The 19155-nt window shown below is 41.7% G+C and overlaps 2 protein-coding genes across 2 annotated transcripts in view; one reads left to right on the forward strand and one right to left on the reverse strand.

Annotated features, from left to right (window-relative positions):
• Positions 1–243: 243 nt before the first annotated feature.
• On the reverse strand, positions 244–9618 carry Ndufa5 (NADH:ubiquinone oxidoreductase subunit A5). The gene is made up of 5 exons (XM_075953348.1): positions 9507–9618; positions 9211–9255; positions 4103–4219; positions 775–840; positions 244–406 (listed from the first exon to the last, which is right to left on the reverse strand). The coding sequence occupies exons 1-5, from the start codon at positions 9525–9527 to the stop codon at positions 305–307; spliced, it is 351 nt and encodes a 116-aa protein (XP_075809463.1). The 5' UTR covers positions 9528–9618; the 3' UTR covers positions 244–304.
• The window catches only part of Asb15 (ankyrin repeat and SOCS box containing 15), a 48183-nt gene continuing 38258 nt past the window's right edge, over positions 9231–19155 (forward strand). Inside the window, exon 1 of the mRNA XM_075953346.1 lies at positions 9231–9315. The gene's annotated coding sequence lies outside the window, so the exon portion shown is untranslated. The remainder of the gene's footprint in view (positions 9316–19155) is intronic.

The following is a 19155-nucleotide window of genomic DNA, read 5'->3' on the forward strand; positions in this document are numbered from 1 at the left end:
TAAACAAAGCACTGTTGGTGAAATGTCCAAGACGCTCAAATATAACAGGAGAAAGTCAATGAAAGATGACATGGGCACAGCAAACCCATTGTGTGAGCTCAGAAATAGAAACCGGAAAGTCAGCGTGAAAGGATTCATAGGACCCCGTTACAATAACCAATGTTGTCTCCTAAATATGCCTTGGAAATAAGATACATACTATACTACTCTTCTTAATTCTAAGACGTCAATAATAAGGACACATTTTAGCATAACAGAACATTTAATTGCACATTTAATTGGCATCAGCTATCAGACACTGTAATCATATTGGCCACTTCCACTGGTTGGCAGGAGGCTCTTCCACCAGTGGCTCCCATGGCTTCCACTGCAGCATCTTCCTTGCCAGACTTAGTTCATTTTCAGCCTATTAATAAAAGAAAATTTGAAAATAAGATTATTTGATGAATTATTCAGAGGAATACCTGAACGCTAACTACTAGAGCACGCACATCCGCTGTCAGTATTCTAAAGTCCGGATGTAGTCTACCATCAAATACTGAACATTACGAAAGCAAAGTTTCAGAGCCACACGGTCACCACTAAGAAAGGTCACCTCTGACTTCGGAGAATGAAATCTGCAGGAATTAGTGCTGACAAGCTCATAAGACGTAAAACCCATCCCTCATCTACAACAGTGGCTTTCAAATTTCACCCAGCTTCTCACTTAGCCATCAGGTGCAAGTCAAGACCAGCACGAGATGCCTAAACACTAAATGTTCAGTGTTTCCTTACCTGAAGAATCACCTCTTCTACTTCACCACCCTGAAGCAAGTTTTCTAATTTTTTAACATCTGGTTCCTATAATTTTAAGGAAAAAGAAAAAAAAGAAAATTATACACAGAAGCATAATCTCTGAGTATTTCAATATCCTACGTGTTAAAAAGCCATACACAAAAGCCCTTCCAACAAGCAGTTTTTCTCTCACCATGCTCTTATTTTTTTACCAAAAATTTGATGGAAATCCATTTATTTCATTTCTCTTCTACTCAATTAGTTTTGTCTTAATATTAACAACTATTAAATACTGACATACTTAGCAAAGGTAAGACATATGATATATAATTTAGTCTTTCTAAATTAGATTTTCAAGTATCTTATTTTTGTAAATATTTTCTATACCACCTGTAAATGAATAAACAATAAATGCTATCATATGACCAAAAAACTCCTCTTTTGGGTATATACCAAACAATGCATAATAAATAAATTATATGTTCAAAAATGTCACAGAAGCCACAAATTATAGTCCCCAACTAGAAATAACCTAAATGACCAGCACCAATAGAATTGATCTGTTATTATGGTTCTGAGATATAGTAGGACACTATATGGCAACGGTGAGGGACAAATTACAACTATATGATTCCCTCAAATATACTATTAAGTAGGAAAAAACAGATTTCAATGAGTATATGAAAATTATTCCATTCCTACAGAGTTGAGAAATAGGCAAAATGAATCTATTATAAATCTATTATATTAAAAAAATAAGGTAGCAACTAGGAGTAAGTGACTTGGTGATATGGAAAAACACTTTTTTGTCTGGTATTAATTAGAATGTGTTTATTCTGAAAAATCCATCAAGCCCTACACTTAACGATTTCTATATATTTTTAATGTACATTATTCTTTACTTTAAAAAATTGCTAATATGGTACCTAGACTACCTAAAGAAAAAAAAACCTCTTTTCTAATAGACCGAGCTTTTTAGTCATTATCCAGGTGGAGTTTATCCCATAAATGAAATAAAGAGTGTTAATGATAGCAACTTTGCACTTTGTATGGTATGGGAAAGCAGGAGCAGTCCCTCCCACATGTGAGGCAATGTTCCACTGCTGAGCTACACGCCCAGCAACACCTCCATCTTGGAGCAGACATATTCAAACCAGACAAAATAAGGGGAATTCAAAAGATAAAATAAAGTGACCACAAAAGTAAAACCGCATGGAATCCACAGAAGCACCAGCAGGTTAGCGCTGCAAAGGAAATGACATGCTGGACCAAGAAGACGAACAAAAGCTAGACTTCAGCAGACCTTACAGATCATGTCATAATTAACCTGCAACCACGACTCTATCTCCAAAGCTGCGTTTCATATGCCCAGGTCAGGAAGAAGCTTAAAACTCAGCCTTTCAGACACACGACACAGAAAACCACAGGAAGATTTTTAACAGGAAAAAGATGTAAGATTTAGATACTGAGAATGCAGTCTATTGCTTGCAGAATTAGACACAAAGTAAGTAAGATGGGACTACAAATTAATAATTAGTTTGAAGGCAGCTAAGGCAGCAGAGCAAAGGTTTTAGGTTCCTAGTGAAGAGGGGATGGCAGTGAACTCTGACATTGACACTAAGTGAAAAAATACTGAAATCCGTTTTTTCTTGATATACATCATATAGGAACCAACTAAATATCTCAGACTATTGCAAACAGTGACGGAATGGAAGAGGGAAAACCAGAGGACAGACAGGATAAACAAAGGTCACTGAGAGTGAAGTTGAGGAAGAATCAAAGGCACAGTGCAGCAGGTTCACTTATGAAAAGCAGGGACATTCTTAGTCTGAGAGAAGAAAAAAGACATCAGTTCATCTGCCTCAAACAAATCAAGCTACCTTTAGCCTCCTTCAAAGACTGTTTTTAAGTTACTTCCAGACTTGGCAAGCTAAGAATCAAAGTTACATTTTGGTAATCTAATAATACATTTGCTATCACTTGTGCCCGGATGAACAGTTTTTGAGTTCTACAAAGTCTGTGAAACGACCCCGGGGTGGAAACTCAGTTCTTTCACTGTCTCCCTGCCGGCACTGGGACTGAAAGCTGTAGGCTCCATTTGGTTGGCCCTGTAACAAAATACATAGACTGGCTGGATTAAACACTAGAAATCTCAGCTGAGCCTCCTGACACAGATGTGTAACCTCACCTAGTCTAGGTACTGAGGCAGAAGGACTACAAATTCCAGGCATGCCTGAACCATATAGAGTTAAGTTCAAATCCGTCTTCAGCAGTTTAATAAAACCCTGTGTCAAAACAGAAAGTTAAAGGAGGAGGCTGGGATACATACTGCTTGCCTCACTTGTGTGAGGTCCCAGGTTCAATCCCTAGCACCATGATATACACAGAAAACCAGACTTTTCTTATAGTTGTAGAGAGCAGACGTCTAAAGTGAAGGTTGGGTCTAGTGAGGGTTTGTTTTTTTCCCCTGAAGTCACACAATGGCACCTTGCTATGTGCTCCCACACCCTTCACACGCTGGCACTCATGGGCAAGGAGCAAGCCCTGACTGTCTAGTGTCTATACGTACACTATCCTTACAGGGTCAGAGTCCCACCCCTGTGAGTTTATGTGGCTTCAATTATTTGCAGGGACAATTTATTTCTAAATAAAGTAATACCATATATTACAGATTTCTAGAAACAAAGTATTCAGTTTCAGTGTTCAGTGTAGCTTGAAAACCAAGCAGCCCTCTTTGTTGTACATCCTGTGTGTTTATGGGATTAGCCCTTAAACCTAGAGCTCGTAAACGCTAAGAGTTCTACCACCGAGTCACACCTTTTTATTTTGAAACAAAGTCTAATAAAGTTACCAGTCAGGCCAGCTCTGAGCTTCCTCTGTATCCCAAGGTGACAAGAATTTGTGATCTCCCTGCCTCAGTTTCCCTAGAAGCTGGGGATTACAGGCCTGCATGACCAAGCCCTGGACAGCGTACTCTCTAAAGTAGTCATTAAGACAGCTTTCTGTACACATGACGACACAACTCTCCTGGCTTTTGTTCCTCTCTGCTGTGGTTAGAAGTCAAGAGGAATGTCTCTACAGTCAGAGGTGAAAGGTCACCGACAACTAGGCCGGAAGGGTGGCACAAAGGAACCTGCAATGTCACCTCAGGGCATGGATTCGATCTTATTCTTGTCCTCCAACAGTGCTTTACACATGGAAATCAGTCAAAGCACAGGTGTTTGCTGAATGCAGAAGGAAAAATATGGAGGAATAGCACTGAAAGAAAGACAGTACAAACTGAGAGCTAAAATGAGCACCTGAAATATTCCTTAAATGTCTTACTTACCGCCTTGACCATATCCAGCTTCTCATTGGTGATCTGTTCTGTGTATTTTCTATAGGCTGCATGTTTAGGGAACTGCTTCAGAATATCAAGAATCTTTGTATACAATATTGTTAGCCTCTGGAAAGACAAACCACGCACATTTCAGTAAGTCAAAATGCCACCACAGACAGAATGCATTTAAGTACTCACAGGAATAACTAAAAGAGAATTCACAATTTTAAACTGTGTTTACTAAAATTCATGTCTATGTTCAATCTCTTTACAACCTAAGAAGAAAATGGAATACAAGCATGGAAATTCTTCCTATGTGATATATATATATATATATATATATATATATATATATATATATATATATATATGTTGAGGGTACATATATAAGAGGTATAATAATAAGTTAAATTAAAACCAACTTGTAGCTAGCTAATGGCCTTCTCTGGAAATCAAATCATTTATTAAAGCTGAATTCCTCACCTTGAGGTAATGAGTATTACAAATTGCACATTGAGATGCAAGACTCTGGCAAGGCCACTAAGGACAGCAGCAGACGTGGAAGGAGCAGCCTGAGCCTTGCAGACGAGGTGTTGGCACTGCGGATGGCAGAGCCTGAGAAGTGGGTCTACTCCAAGCTCGTTGGTTCCCAGAAGATCCAAAGCGCATCCCAGATGTCAGACACTAAGTTACGTACACTGTTGGGTTTTAGTTTTGATCTGATCTGGTTCTAACTGTGCTCTGTTCTTCCCTCTTGGAATAAGGAAGTATGTAATTTGGTTTTGATTTATAGGAACCTATAATTAGGAGACTTCGGATAATACATGTATGCAGTATACATGCAAATGTATTATTCTGGAAACATCTTAATCCTTATCCTCTCAAATGTATTAATATAATGCATACATTCATTTTAATACAGTATTTTAATAAGTTTCAATCTGATTCAAATTTTGAGATTTTTAAAAAGATTGGGGGGCGGTAACTAGAGAAATGGCTCAGTCGCTAAGTGGCTGCTCTTCTAGAAGACCTGGGTTCTATTCCCAGCATCCACACGGCAGCTTACAAGGATCTGCAACCCTAGTCCTAGAGGATGTGCTAAGCTCTTCACTGGAACCAGGCACACAAGTGGTACACAGCCACACATGCAGGCCCACAAGTGGTACACAGCCACACATGCAGGCACACACACAAGTATCAAGTAAATTGAAAACTACTGTTTTCATCTTTTAGGGTAAAATAGAATGCATCTAGTCTTACAAAAATTCAGATGAGAATCAGAATGATCAGCGTAGGACAATGCAAAGAAAAAAGTGTCTGTGTAATGTAGCACCCAAACTGGGACACTTCTCCCAGTGAAAGCACACTGTACTCATCACTGTGCCAAAACACATGCAAACCTGAGCAGCCTCCCAACAGGGGACACGAGACCGACACCTGAGCATTTCAGAACACAAGCAATCAACACTTCTAAAGAACACTCTTCTTTTTTCAGTAAGAATGTACCCCGTGTTGTTTGGATATAAAGACAGACTGGACATGGGTCAAACTCGTTCTATAGAGAAGAGAGTGGTGTTAAATATGACAAGCACGATAAAACACAAAATGCATTCATGGTGGGCTGCGGGATAAGATACAGAGCGGGAGGCAGTAGAAACAACACCAAGCGGCATGCACACAGCTCCACTGCCTAGCTGCCTGGACAAGCTGTTTCGACCTAGTTGCCCTCATTCCTCATCCGTAAAATGTAGAGAACGTATAGGATGTTGGGTCAGGGCAGTCCCAGCCACCTATTGTCTCAGTCTCAGCATCCTATGAAGGAAGAATCACTTCAGCAAAACGCAGAGGACCTCAAAAAGAAGAAAATGCATCTGAGACACCTTTGAGGGATGAAGGGAGTTGAAAACCTGAAGGTGTTGGAAGAAGCAATTTACGTACAAATTAGAACAGCACCAGACTAACAAAAGACACCAAAGCCATAAAGGAAGTAGATACAACTCTGCAGTTGTGCTGTGTAGTAAGCAGCTGCTCATCAAATACAGCTGTGGCGTACTTAAAATGTAGCTAACCAGACGGGGGAGACATGGTGTAAGAGAATAAAAAAGGCTGCAGACCAGCATTAAATTTCATACTGAATATACACTACAATGATAAAATGTCAGATGTTAGGTTAAATAGTAAAAGTAATTTAAACAAACAAACAAATCTTTCTGTCCTACTCTATAGCTCGTGCTGCCCTCAAACTTAGATCCCCAGGTCTTGGCCTCCCAAGTGCTAGGAAGATGGTCATGCACTACTTTTAGTTTTCTATACTAAAAAAAAAAAAATTTCTAGAAAACTTCATATTGCATTAAGACAGCTTACAAGTTTGTGCTCATGTTTATTTAGGAAGCACTTGACTAGAAGTAGGTACATAACAGAAACAGGAGACACGGAGGAGAAAAGTTAAGACTGCATGTAGTTTTACACACCACGGTACAGCAGTTGGACCCTTTGGGAGGACTAAAAGACTTAAGAAAAGGGTGCAGTTGAGCCTACATTTTAGGAAAATTAAGCTGGCGGTCATGGGCTAAGGGAAAGAAATAAAGCGTCACGAAGGCCAGCAATCAAGCTGTTGTAAGCACTTCCACAAGAGCAAGGAGTTAAGCTGCAATGAAGACTAGAGGAAGATTAATGAGGTCGAACCAGACTGGTAGATGTAGGTGAACTGCTCTTCCCCACCTGCCGGATCCCAAATACCTGACACGGAGACTCAGTATTAATTACAGATGCTCAGCCAATAGTTCACACTTGTTACTAGCTAATTCGTACATTTTAAATTAACTATAATTCTTCTCTATACTCTGCCACCTGGCAGCACCTTCCTTCAACACAGAATGCTCATCTTACTTCTTTCTGCGTCTCTCTGGACCCCCGTGACTCCACCCTTCTTCCTGGTGTCCTTAGTTTGGTTCTCCCACCTAAGTTTATTCTGTCCAGCTATTGGTCAGTCAGCATTTTTATTAAACCAATCACAGCAACAAATCTTCAGTGTACAAAGGGATTATACCACAGCAGTTAGAGGAAAAAAATTAGGCACAATCCATTACTGGAATAAATATGAAAGTAAAAGATTTTAGTATCAATGACAACATTCAAGTTCTGAGTTGGGGCAGAAAGAGTCATAGATCTGATAGAGAAAGACAAGCCATAGAGGAAGAATATCAGAAACAGAGAACTGTGACTTCTGTTCTCCACATTAACTCTGAAATACAAATTCATAAAGAATCCAAGAGTCATTCACTATGCACTGACTGTACTATGAGCTCCTCAGAGTTCTAGCAGTGAACACACAATAGTCTTATCTTTGTAAAAAGTCTGAGTCCGACAATACCTGAGCAGAATGTGGTCTGTTAAGGAGTGATCTGGAGATTCCCTTAAGGGCCCTAAAACTGAGAAAGCCTCTGGAAGGTTTTAAAGAAAGAAGTGCCATAACCAGACACATTTTAGCACAAACCAGCTGAGAAAAAGGAAGGGAAAAGCAGCTCCCAAAGTGACGTAATTATCACAGAAGTGAGGACAGTGACAGAAATGTGGGGCTAGCAAAGGAGGTGGTGAGGTGTATGCAAAATCTGGACACACTCTGAGGGTCGGACGCAGAGGACTTACTGACATAGCAAGTGACAAGTGAGCGGATGAACGCAGTGCAGCGTGATTTCAGAGGGGGACTCTGAGTCGGAGAAGCTCGGGTGACCCGTCCGACACACAACTGAAGATGCTCACTAAGAGCATATGTGTGTATACATACATACATACATGGCTTCATAAGAGGAGAGGCCAGTGCTTGATATGGAAATAGAAGAATTAAACTGTTTATAGGTAGCATTTAAAACCATTAGATTATCTCCACTCAATGAGAGCAAAACAAACCTAAATTTAAAAACTGTCTAAGAACTGGGTCATGAATACGACAAAAAAGTATAAGGGTAGAGAAATGAGGAACTGGAAAAGGCAAAGGATTAGAAAAAACAGTAAACAACAACCCCTCAAAAGACTAAACACAGGATACTGAGAAGCCTGGACACCCAGGAAACAAGGTAGTTCGTGTAGATCATCAAAAGTGTCAAAACTGCAGCTCTGGGGTCAGGAGATGGCACAGTGGGTAACCTTTTGACCTGAGTGACGTCCCCGGGACCTACATGGGGAAAGGAGAGAACCAACTCCACGGCGCTGTTTTCTGACCTACACACACACTGGCATACACACAGATAGATAGATAAATGTAATAAAAGTATTTTCGCTGGTACTCGTGGGACAATAAAGAGAAATGTGAACCGACGAGATTTAGCATCACTGCTATCTCGGGAAACACTGAAAAGGGCCGTTCTGGCCAGGTCTGGATGAAGTATATTGAAGAGGCGATGAGAAGCTGGAGACAGTAAATGCTGATGACTCGAGTTATGTGCGTATATAGGGAAGAAGAGAAGCAGTGTAATTGCTGAAAAGAGGAGAAATTACAAGATTTTTGTTTAGGTTTGTTTGTATGTTTTCCAATAGATACTGAAGGAGGCAACGGTTAGGGTGGTGGGATAAGCCCATGTGTGAAATCCAGAGCAGAAATGTATGAAAATGCGATGCGCAGGGCGCCGAGGATCGTCCCTACAACCGAAGGTGCGAAAATGCCAAGAAAGGGTCAAGAAGAAAAGTGTCTTAATGAAGAGGCCACGGCAAAGGCAACATCAAAAAGGGTGACGTGGGATCAGAGAAGCCTAGGGTGCCATTGTGTCAAGAGCTCTCTGGGATGCGGTGGGATGCGGAGGGGTGGGAGGAGAGGCGTGGGTGGGGTGGGGTGGGGTGGGTTCCTGTCCGGTTAACACTGCAAGATCAAGGTTGCACACACACACACCTGTCCGGTTAACACTGCAAGATCAAGGTTGCACACACACACACACACCTGTCCGGTTAACACTGCAAGATCATGGTTACACACACACACACACACACACACACACACACACACACACACACCCGTATTTATCACACACACACACACACCCGTATTTATCTCCAGTGTCCCGTTAACCTTTGAAGACCAAGGTCACGCGCGCGCGCGCACGCACACACACACACGAACTTACCTCGTGCGGAGTGTCGCACACAGCCAATCCCACCAGGCCGGTGGTCTGTTCGGAAACAAAACACAGCCGCGCTGTTTACCGTAATCCCAGGAGTCACCGCGCACAGTAAGCCAACCCGTCCCTCCCGGGACTTCCCTGCCCGGCCCGCGTCCCCAAGCCGCCCGCAGAGCAGCCGACCGTCCGGTTGTCCCCTCCCAGAGCAGCGGACCCTCCCCAACCCCGTCGGTTTAGCGTCTCCACCCACGGGTGAGGGAGACGCGGCGGCCGCAGCACAACGGTGACCTCCATCCGCTCACCTTCTTCAACGCACCCGCCATGACAGCACCCGAGGTCAGGAGCGCGCAGCCCTCTGGGAGCCTCTCCCAGGCCTGCTCAATCGAGCGTCGGCGCCGCTGCTCTGTCACCTAGGAAACCATCGGGCTCCGGCGCTCGAGCAGGAGGGTGTGGGTGGCTGTTACTCCCGCCCACCTGGAAGGGATTTGCGCATGTGCGACTCACGCGCAAAGTTCTGCAGGCTTTGGGTGGGTGTCACAGAGACTGACTCCGTGGTTAGGGTTAAACATTAAGGGAAACTCTACGAAAAACCTCAAATGTAGTCACTACAGGAGCTATAATTTTGCTTAACCTTTGATTGACGTCCTCAGTTCTTGGAAATGAGGGTGAGAACCGGCCTGAGCATGATGAAAAATGCTCTCCTGCGCATGTATGAATACATTCTCATAAATGGAAGCTGCAAAGTGGAATTAACCGTATGATGCATCCGTTTGCGCTTGAGGAAACTGATGAATGGAAGGTTATGAGGTCATAGTCTTTGTTTCGGTGGAAGTTTATGAGGTCATAGTCTCTGCTCCCTCTGCCTCCAGATGCTAAGAATGTCTGTGGTTGTTGGGTGTGTTCTAGAATGTGGAATCATAGCTTTATTAAAAAGATGCATGTGTTCCTTGTAACTTTGGATTCAGGCATCTCTGTGCGGTATTTGCTAAAGACACCGAGGGGAGACAGACCTGACTGATCCTGCCTAAGGTACTACAAAACTGATCACTTCCGTGTAATACAGAAAATAAGTAGGTTTCAGAACCAACCCTTTGTGGAAGGACACACTGCGAAGAAGGGCTTGCTAGCGGTATTCTAAGCTAGAGACGGTAGAATTCGCTATAAAGGGACACATCCCATGGTATCTGTGATATCAGAGGGAATCTAGGAATGTCTTAACAAACATTGTAAGAGGATAGAATGTTCTGGGTTCTCGGGTACTAGAGGTGCACTGTATGACCCAGTGGAGTAAATGTTCCAATCCCTGGAAAGATGGACGTTAGGAAATTCTGTAAATGCTTGAGAAAAATTAAGAGTCGGGAGGGTTAAGCCAAACTTTGACCCTGCATCTTACAGAATTTACACCGGACCCTCTGGCCTGTCCAAAGAGAGCCGGAACCTCCAGTTCTGCTTCTCAGTGATAGAAGGGGGGGGCGTCGGTCTTATCAAAATTAGGTGATACTGTCTCCTTGAAACCCAGGCCTCTGGCTCGACTGAGGGAAATATTAGGAAAACAACTGGAAGAGAGAGTCCTGGTTCTGAGAAACGGTGGGCCTCCTCCTGAAGCTGCCCAAGGGGACAGCTCCTTCCTTTGACATCTGTCTCTTATTATTTATAAACAGGTAGAAAAGGTGAAAATAATGCCAAACCAGAAAACTTGCATCCCCCTCCAAAAGCTAGAGGAAAAAAAGAGAGAGAGAGAGAGAGAGAAAGACCCATGTAAGTGAATCATTAAAGTAGGAAAACAACTAAACCCCAGGCATTTGGAGATTATCTACCCTTTGTGCCATTTGTCCAAAAACAGGTTTGTTTCCAATTATTTACACTTTTTCCCAGAGTTTTCCATCTTAGTATGGACACCCCTAGAAACTGTGAAGATGGTGACATCTAATACTCCAGTCTGGATTGAAACTAAGTTAAATATTGAGATTAAATACCTTTTCTGTTGAAAATATAGAGAGAAAGGCCAATGGGGCCCCAAGTAAAAAAGATTTGTGGCTACCTCCCCCTGTTCTGAAAGGTGTGTCTCTCCACTTCTGCACACTTTTTTCTTTCTTTAAAAATTAAGAAATAAAACTATAAAAGGAAAGGGAAAAGGAAGATTTAAAAAAACATTATATGGTATCAAGATATATGAGCATAGTCAATGTAAATGATAATAATATATTAATAGATAAAAATCCATGTTTTTAAAAAATATTTTAACACTTATAAAGTGATAAAATTAGCTATGAAAAAATTTTAAATATGGCAAAAAAATAAAAATATTTCCTACATGTTAACACTTTGCTTTGCTAATCTCATTCAAGATAAAATGGCAAATTAAGTGAATTAAGACTAGCTGGATACAGGATGACTAATATACAGAAGCACTTCACAAATGAGCTGAAATGTAATGACGTAGAACAAGGCTGAAATAATCATTCTCTAAGCTGTTGTACTGATGGTTTTTTCTTTGACAGCCAGAGGTGTGGGGACAGTAGTGCTCTGATGGGAAGGAGAGAGTTGGATCTCAGTTCCCAACAAACTTTGTCGTGGCTAGACAAAAAAAAAAAGTTAATAAGTAAAGTCATATACCGTGACCATCTCCAACGAGAACGATCAGTGTGCAGCATCAGGGCACGGAAGCCTCTCTGACAGGGGTTATTTATGTGGAGACATGAAGGGAAAAGAACTCTTGTCACATAGAACTAGCTTAAGGATGCTTCAGCCAGAGGGAACAGTCAGAACCGAAGTACTGAGGATGGAAAGTCCTGTTGCCCTGGGCAGCTTCAAAACAAGCATCATTTAACCATGGTGCCTTCTGATGAATGCGGAACCCTCAGCTGTCAGATTGCTCTAATGGAACTCTCGAACCTTTCACCTTAGCCAAGTCTACTGCTTCGGAAAATTTCCACTAGAAAGAAGCAAGCAATAACAAAATGTCATGTTTCCCGATAGGACCTGTCAAAGCATGTAGAGAGTAGTAAAATGGGGCAAAAATGGGATGAATTTAAAATCTGATGCCGGCTTTAGGAACCGACAAGGAAGCGGATAGCATCTGCATTGACAACTGGGGAAAAGAAAACTTGGACAGCTTCCCAAATTCTGAATAAAATTATGAAAGCTTTTGCAAAGCACAGGTGGGATTTTCGTACTAATTTGCATGTTTTGAAAGCCTTGGTAAATATTTTAATCGTAGCCCCCCCCCCCGCGCCTTAAAATTTCACTGTCAGTGTGGCTTTGGGGCCTAAGAATGTCCTTGTTTGTAATATAAGATATTACATAATACAGAATGTGTAACTCATAATGCAGTAAGAAATAGTCTTAAGAGTCTTTATATCTAAACATTTGCCCGTTCTGTGCTTCCGGGGAATCCTATAAGGCAGAAATAATTGAACCGTCCCAAACGCCTCCATGGGACATACAGCTTTTGGCCAGCAGGTGGTGGTAAAAGTTAATAACAAGCTTACATCTTGGATGATTTTTGTTTTTTTGCGTCTTGTTTTTTTTATGTTTGTTTTGTGTGTGTGTGTTCTTTTACATATTCTGGAAGATTCATTTGAGATGAAATATAATCAGTAAAGCATAAAAGAATCTGGCCCAAGTAGCTCAGCGTCGTGTGAATAGTGGGGAAAAGAATCCCAAAGTAGCAGAAACTCAAACAGCAATACCCGCCATTCAAAACAGTCATAGATAATAACAGTAAATAACTTTGAGAAGCCCCAGCCATGTAGCCTTATGTGATATTAAAGTGTGTTACATCACCTGCATTTTTAACAGAGGCTTCACGAGACTGACTAACGGGGCTGGAGAAACAAGGGAGTAAAGCAGCCAGTATGTTGTCAGTGCCTAGGAAGAGACTGGGCTGATCAAAGGGGTATATACGGTTCCAGTGAAGTCCCGCTGAGCAAGAGGAGGGACAGGAATGTTCACAGCAGCTGGACACCAAAGAATGAGGTGGAAGAAGAAAATTACTTCCTGTCTTAAGAGCACAGCTGCGGTTGCAGTTGGGGAGCTGGGGAAAGCAGACCAAACAAAACCTGTTGCCTGGGAAGTTACAAAAAAAGAGGATGCAAAGGGGAAGCAGAGCCTGGTGAAAAAGGCTTCAGTGAGTGATTTAGACTCTAAGAAATGTGGAGCAAATAACAATTGCTCTGGCTGTTTCTGTTAAAGGGCATTGTGTCATGATGGAGTATGGTTAAATCCTTGCCAGTCATACTTCAGGCTTACTCACACTTCCCAGCTCTTAGGTATAGAAGGCGGTTCCCTCTTTCCGACCGTGTTAGCCCTTCTGGTGGGTCTCATTCTGTCCATTCACAGTAGACTGCTAGAGCTACTCTTGTTACTGGACCCATATGAACCCTCCTGGACTTGCCTCTCTTCAGTCATCTTGTCCTCTCTTTATGGGCTGTTTAAGATATACCCAGGTAAAAATGAATATACTCGGAGACTGCCTTCAAGTCTCCCCATTTCCTCTAGCAGGAGTGCTTGCTTACCTCTGCCTCTCCCCCTAAGTTTGAAATTACTTTTAGCGTGGTTATGTCTTACTAATTTAACAAAGCAGCAGAAAACTGTCGTTATTTTGTTCGGGGATGGGTAAAAGGGAAGAGGATTGCGAACGTAACCGTATTATTTTGATTTAATTTCATTTGATAATCACTTTTATCTACCTGACTATTTTTTGAAATTCCATGGATAAAATGAAACCCATCTATTTCCAGCGATGCTCAGTTCGGCATTCAGCCTTTTCCTTTGCTCATATTCTTTTCCTAAAATGTCCCTTGGGGTCCCTTCTTTTGTATCTTTTATGTAAAATTGGCTACCAGATCCCATCTTTTTGTGATTTTTCTATCTGAGTACTTCTACCTACACTGTTCTAGTTTCTCAACGCTTTAATACTGCTTCTGAGTAACTCACAAACCCACAAAACTTCCAAAACATTGCTTCTCCAGCCTTGGAGGGCACCAGCATCATCTGAAGGCTGATTAAAACAGAGACTATTGGACGTCCACCAACACCTGCTCCAAACTGCTCCCAAATCCTAGTTCTGAAGCTGAGCAGAGTCTTGAAGTCTAGGGTCAGAACTAAATCTGAATTTCTAATAAATTCCCCGCTGATATTTGGTGGTGTGGAAGTGTGGACCACACTCCAGAAACACTGCTTCGCCTTGTTGCTGACACTGTCCCGCTCAGTGGACTCAGCTGTAGCTCCCCATTGCCAGGACCATCATCCCTGCCTGCCCACGTGTAAGGACTTCCCACGTGGTGTCTCCTCCTATCTACCGATTTCATTGCTCCTGTCTCTCCCACAATCTTACAGTTCTACAGCTATCCTCCCAATACTCTGTGCTTTGTACAAAAGATTTTGTATCACGTAGCATATTTTTGAGAAATAAATTCACTCCTGACCCAGCAGCCAACAGTTCACCCAATGTGGATGTGGTTCCTGTCTCATTTTCCTTGATGCGTTCTTATTTCTTTTTCTACTTTCCTCTTCCAGCCTTTAATTCTTTATTGGATTTATATTAATCTTGTTAATTCCCAGACCCTTTAGAGTCTAAGACACAGAAGAGAGAAAATATGGAGAAAGGTAAAAAATCCAATGTGTATATGTTACTCTTTTTCTCAGTTAGTGAGATTTATTTACATTTTAGTCTGATAAATAAAACTGCACTCTGGTTATTTTAAAAATGTTTTCCTATATATCCGATTTTTTAATTCATTATTTGTAGTTTATTAAATATTTAGGAAGACTGGTGCTTTTAATTTAGTGGGTGACTGTAATATATGATGCCCTTGATGTTCCGTTTTGTTCTATAGCACCTATTAGTGGAAAAAAATATATATCATATCCTTTCTCCTGTCTCCTCTCCTCTGCTATTGGTTTTAAGAAAAGCTTGTGTTTCTTAGCATTTGCTTTCACGTAAATACATTCGAGCTTCCAGTATTTGCTTCATCATTCAGGATATCTCCTTTCACCTTTGCTACTCCTGCTGAGACACCCGATAGCACTTGACTTCTCCCTTGCCTCCCAAGTGTATTAATAGACTCACTTCTAATTTCAGGGCATAGGACATCAGCATTCTACATGGTAATCCCAGGCCCTGCGTTTATTTAATCATTAATCCTATAATGGTACATTTCCATGGTCTTCACTAATCCATTTCTCATACTTATTTGTCTTTATTATTTGGTTGAAGTCAGTCTTTAGTAATTTTCTAAGAAGGTCTTGTGGGACCCTTCCTCTTACTGGGTGAAAAACAGCCTCAAGTGTTACAAGTCTGAGGATTTGGAAGCCATAACTTTAGAGGCATGTTGCATGGAGCGAGCTGTGTTTCCTCTTATAAGTAATTTAAAAAAAAAACACCCTGAACTCATATTTTCTTCAAAATCCACTGGCGTTACTATTTCACGTCTCTGTGCTGATGACAGCTTCTGTGGCTTTTTCTTGGCATTTGTAGCTTGTGTTTTGTTTCCATTAAAACCTTTATACTCCAGAAATATTTCCTTAATGTATGTCTCAATTCTTGATTGCTCTTTCCAATCTTTCGTCTTTATGGTCTCCAGCTATGAAGGCCTTCTTCAGCTGTTTGAGATGTATATGATATAACCACGTAGATATATGTGTGTGTTAGACACTGTGCTAACTTCCAAAATACTGTCTTGGCTTGCATCGTGTTTCCCTTAACTCTTTAAAAGTTTATCTGGGAGTTCCTTAGGTAAATATTTCCTTTACCTAAGACTGTTATTACAAAATCTCTGTGTCGCTGTATCCGCACTCGTATTGGTCACAGGTTTGTGTCCAAATTCTTTGCCATTACCCATTTGTTCTTAGGCAAAATCCACTGTGAATACGCTCAGAAATACCTGAGTGGGTTTTCCATGTTTCCCCTTGACTTAATCTCTGCCTGACTCTTGTTTGATGACTTAGAAGATAACTGTAGTCAGAATGAAAGTTAAAAATTAACTGAGATCGAATTTGCAATCTACCTGGTACTAAGAGATTTACAAATCTATAAAAAAGTCCTTTAGCTTCTGGGAACTAAGTTAATTATTGAAAAAAATCACACAAATCAATTATTCACTAGGTTCTTATTTAAAAACAAGTTGACTTTGCTGTGGAATGCATTATGAATTTAGCTTAAAACACCAATTTATGTTTTCCTATATTATAAAAATCCTATTTAGATATTGGTTGAAGTCAAACACACGAAACACATGGTGAAGTTGGAGGGTCCCCCTGCCATTGCCCACGGCCTTCAGTTAATTCACTTTGTCAATTGTCCACTCTGTGAAAAGCACTGTGTCATTCTGTCGGACCTCGAGTATTAACATTAAAACCTGGTATCTATGGTTATAAATAATTACTCTTGAAGACAAGTTACACATGGTATGGAAATGAAGGACGGAAGAGAAAAATTAGGAGAAGTTCATGGGAAAAGTGAAAGAAGGCTTAATCAATCTGAGTCTTTGTGGTGTTTTGTGTGAGAATGACCCCATTGGTTCATATATTTGAATGCTTAGTCATGAGAGGGCACTATTTGAGAAGGATTAAGAAGTGTGGCTTTGTGGAGGTGGGTGTGGCCTTGGAGGAAGTGCATCTCTGGGAATTGCAAATACCCATACCAGGGCAGTGTGCTTGCTCCGCCTCCCTGCCTGTGGATCAGGATGTAGCTCTCAGCTACTGCTCTAGCGCCATGTGTACCACCCTGCGTCCCCCATGATGATAATGGATTAAGCTTCTGAAACTGTAAGCAAGCCCCCAGTTAAATGCTTTCTCTTCCACTCGTAGCCTTGGTCATGGTTTCTCTTCACAGCAATAGAACAGCGACTAAGACCATCTTAAAGGGACAGAAAGATGTGTAGGAATAGTGGAGTGACAAGAAGTGTCTGTGACCCAAGAAACAGATGAGCGGAAAGAAGTTCGAGCTGAGGAAGTGAGCTGAGCATAAGGACTCTTGTGGGTCTCAGTGAGATCAGTATCTTAACCTACTCTGAAGAAAACAATTTCAGGGTGTCTTAGCTACTTTTTTATTACCGTGAAGAGACACCATGACCACAGCAGTTTATAGAAGAAAGAATTTATTTGAGGCTTATGGTTTCAGAGGTGGTCTATGACCACCGTGGCAGGGAGCATGGCATCAGGGAGCAGGCATGGGGCTGGAGCAGTAGCTGACATCTCCCCCACAAGCATGAGACAGACAGAGAGAGAGAGAGCCCAAATGACACAGGCGTTTGAAACCTCAAAGCCCTCCCCAAGAGACAAACCTCTTCCAACAAGATCACACATCCTAGTCCTTCCCAAACTGTCTCATCACCTGGGGACCAAATATTCAGATGCATGAACCTATGAGGGCCATTCTCATTTAAAATGGCCACACAAGGTGAGTCAGTGTGATACAAAGTTTGTTTGTTAAAGAAAGTAATAACACATACTTTAAATGTAAGTACTGGCCACCATTAAGCTAGAGGTAGACCTGTCTTAACATCTATAACCAAGAGCCAGGTGTGGTGGTGCACGCCTTTGATCCCAGCACTTGGGAGGTAGAGGCAGGTGGATCTCTGTGAGTTTGAGGCCAGCCTGGTGTGCAAAGTGAGTTATGGGGCAGCCAGGATTGTTACACAGAGAAACCCTATCTCAAAACAAACAAACAAACAAAAAACTATAATCAAGACTAAATAAGGTTTTAAAATTAGGTAAATCTTAAAATTAGGTTAAGAATATAAACTGGCTTGTTGGTTTCTCTTAAGGAATTTCCCCTTGCAAATGAAACTGCATGGCAGCTTGTGAGGCGCAGCGTTCAGGTGCAGGCATGAGAGAGGATGCTATCAAGGTTAAACTCAAAGAGAGCAGGCTTTGGCTTTAGGCCCGATCATTTACCATTTTAACAGTTTTGTTCATGATGTTTCTCCAAAAAGAGATTGCTGTTATTATATAGTCTTTCTTCACAGCAGTTTTGAGTTCATGGGCTGTGTAGAAAATTGTTGACTTTCACTCAACAAGAAATGAAAAAAACAGATCCCTGGGGGTGAGGAGTCATACCAATGAACCCCTGAAATTTACCCATCTTTCCTTTCTGCTCAGGACTCTTGTACACCTACCCATTCAGAGACAGGAATGTTTACCTAAGGCCACAGGTGGCTTCCTAAGGTGTGTTACATATATGTCCAGGTTCTCTACTGCAGGACCTGATACATTCTCAGTTCAGCTCCTTGAGTGGCTGGAGTCACTGAGAGAAAAAAACCATGACTCGCTAGGCATGGGACAGCTCTGAGTGTGCCCTTGCCTCCTTTCATCTGAGCAACCACTCATCCATCCGGGTGGGAAGACACACACAGTGTCTCTGGCTCTGCCAGGAGCAGAAGGGCTGTGGTTATGCCAAGGAAGTGTCTGTTCCTAAATACATTCGCAGTTCTGAGGACATCTAGCACAATGCTTATCTCTGCCTGCGTTAAAATCCTATCTGGTCCCCTCATTAGCTAAATGACTCTGCAGAAGTTTCATTAACCCTTTAATTTTTTCCTTCCTCCCTGGAAAATGGTCACAGTGTTGGGCCATGTCACCAACCTTTCAGGAAGGCGGTGGTGATTAAATGGGACTGTTTATAGAGGACAAGAACTGCTTTGTGCAGGTTGGAAATTCTGAAACCGCTGTCTTGGTGGAGGCAATGCTTTACTAAAGCACCACATAGGGGTCTGGGGATGGAAGTGAATTTCATCTTTTTGATCCTTCACTCAAGTGTCTTTGTACAGATCATAAGCTGTATACCTGCACAGAAGCCCCAAGCACAAGACTTGGAATAATGCTTAGTTATAACAAAAACTCACTAAATACTACCTAACCCTGTGATTATTAAGGGACAAGCCACTCCAAAGCAACAGTGCTGGAGTACCGTAAGAGACCACATGATTATGTGTGTTATGAAAGGAG

This window comes from Microtus pennsylvanicus, chromosome 19, assembly GCF_037038515.1.
Source record: "Microtus pennsylvanicus isolate mMicPen1 chromosome 19, mMicPen1.hap1, whole genome shotgun sequence".
Taxonomy (NCBI): domain Eukaryota; kingdom Metazoa; phylum Chordata; class Mammalia; order Rodentia; family Cricetidae; genus Microtus; species Microtus pennsylvanicus.

Bases quoted from the DNA above. Each gene is read 5' to 3' on its own strand.
- Ndufa5 (XM_075953348.1), bottom strand. From the start codon at position 9,527: ATGGCGGGTGCGTTGAAGAAG. The intron at 4,220-9,210 runs GTAAGTTCGTGT...TTGTCTTTCCAG, and splicing joins TGTGCGACACTCCGCACGAG to AGGCTAACAATATTGTATAC. The intron at 841-4,102 runs GTAAGTAAGACA...TTAAAATTATAG, and splicing joins AGCTGGATATGGTCAAGGCG to GAACCAGATGTTAAAAAATT.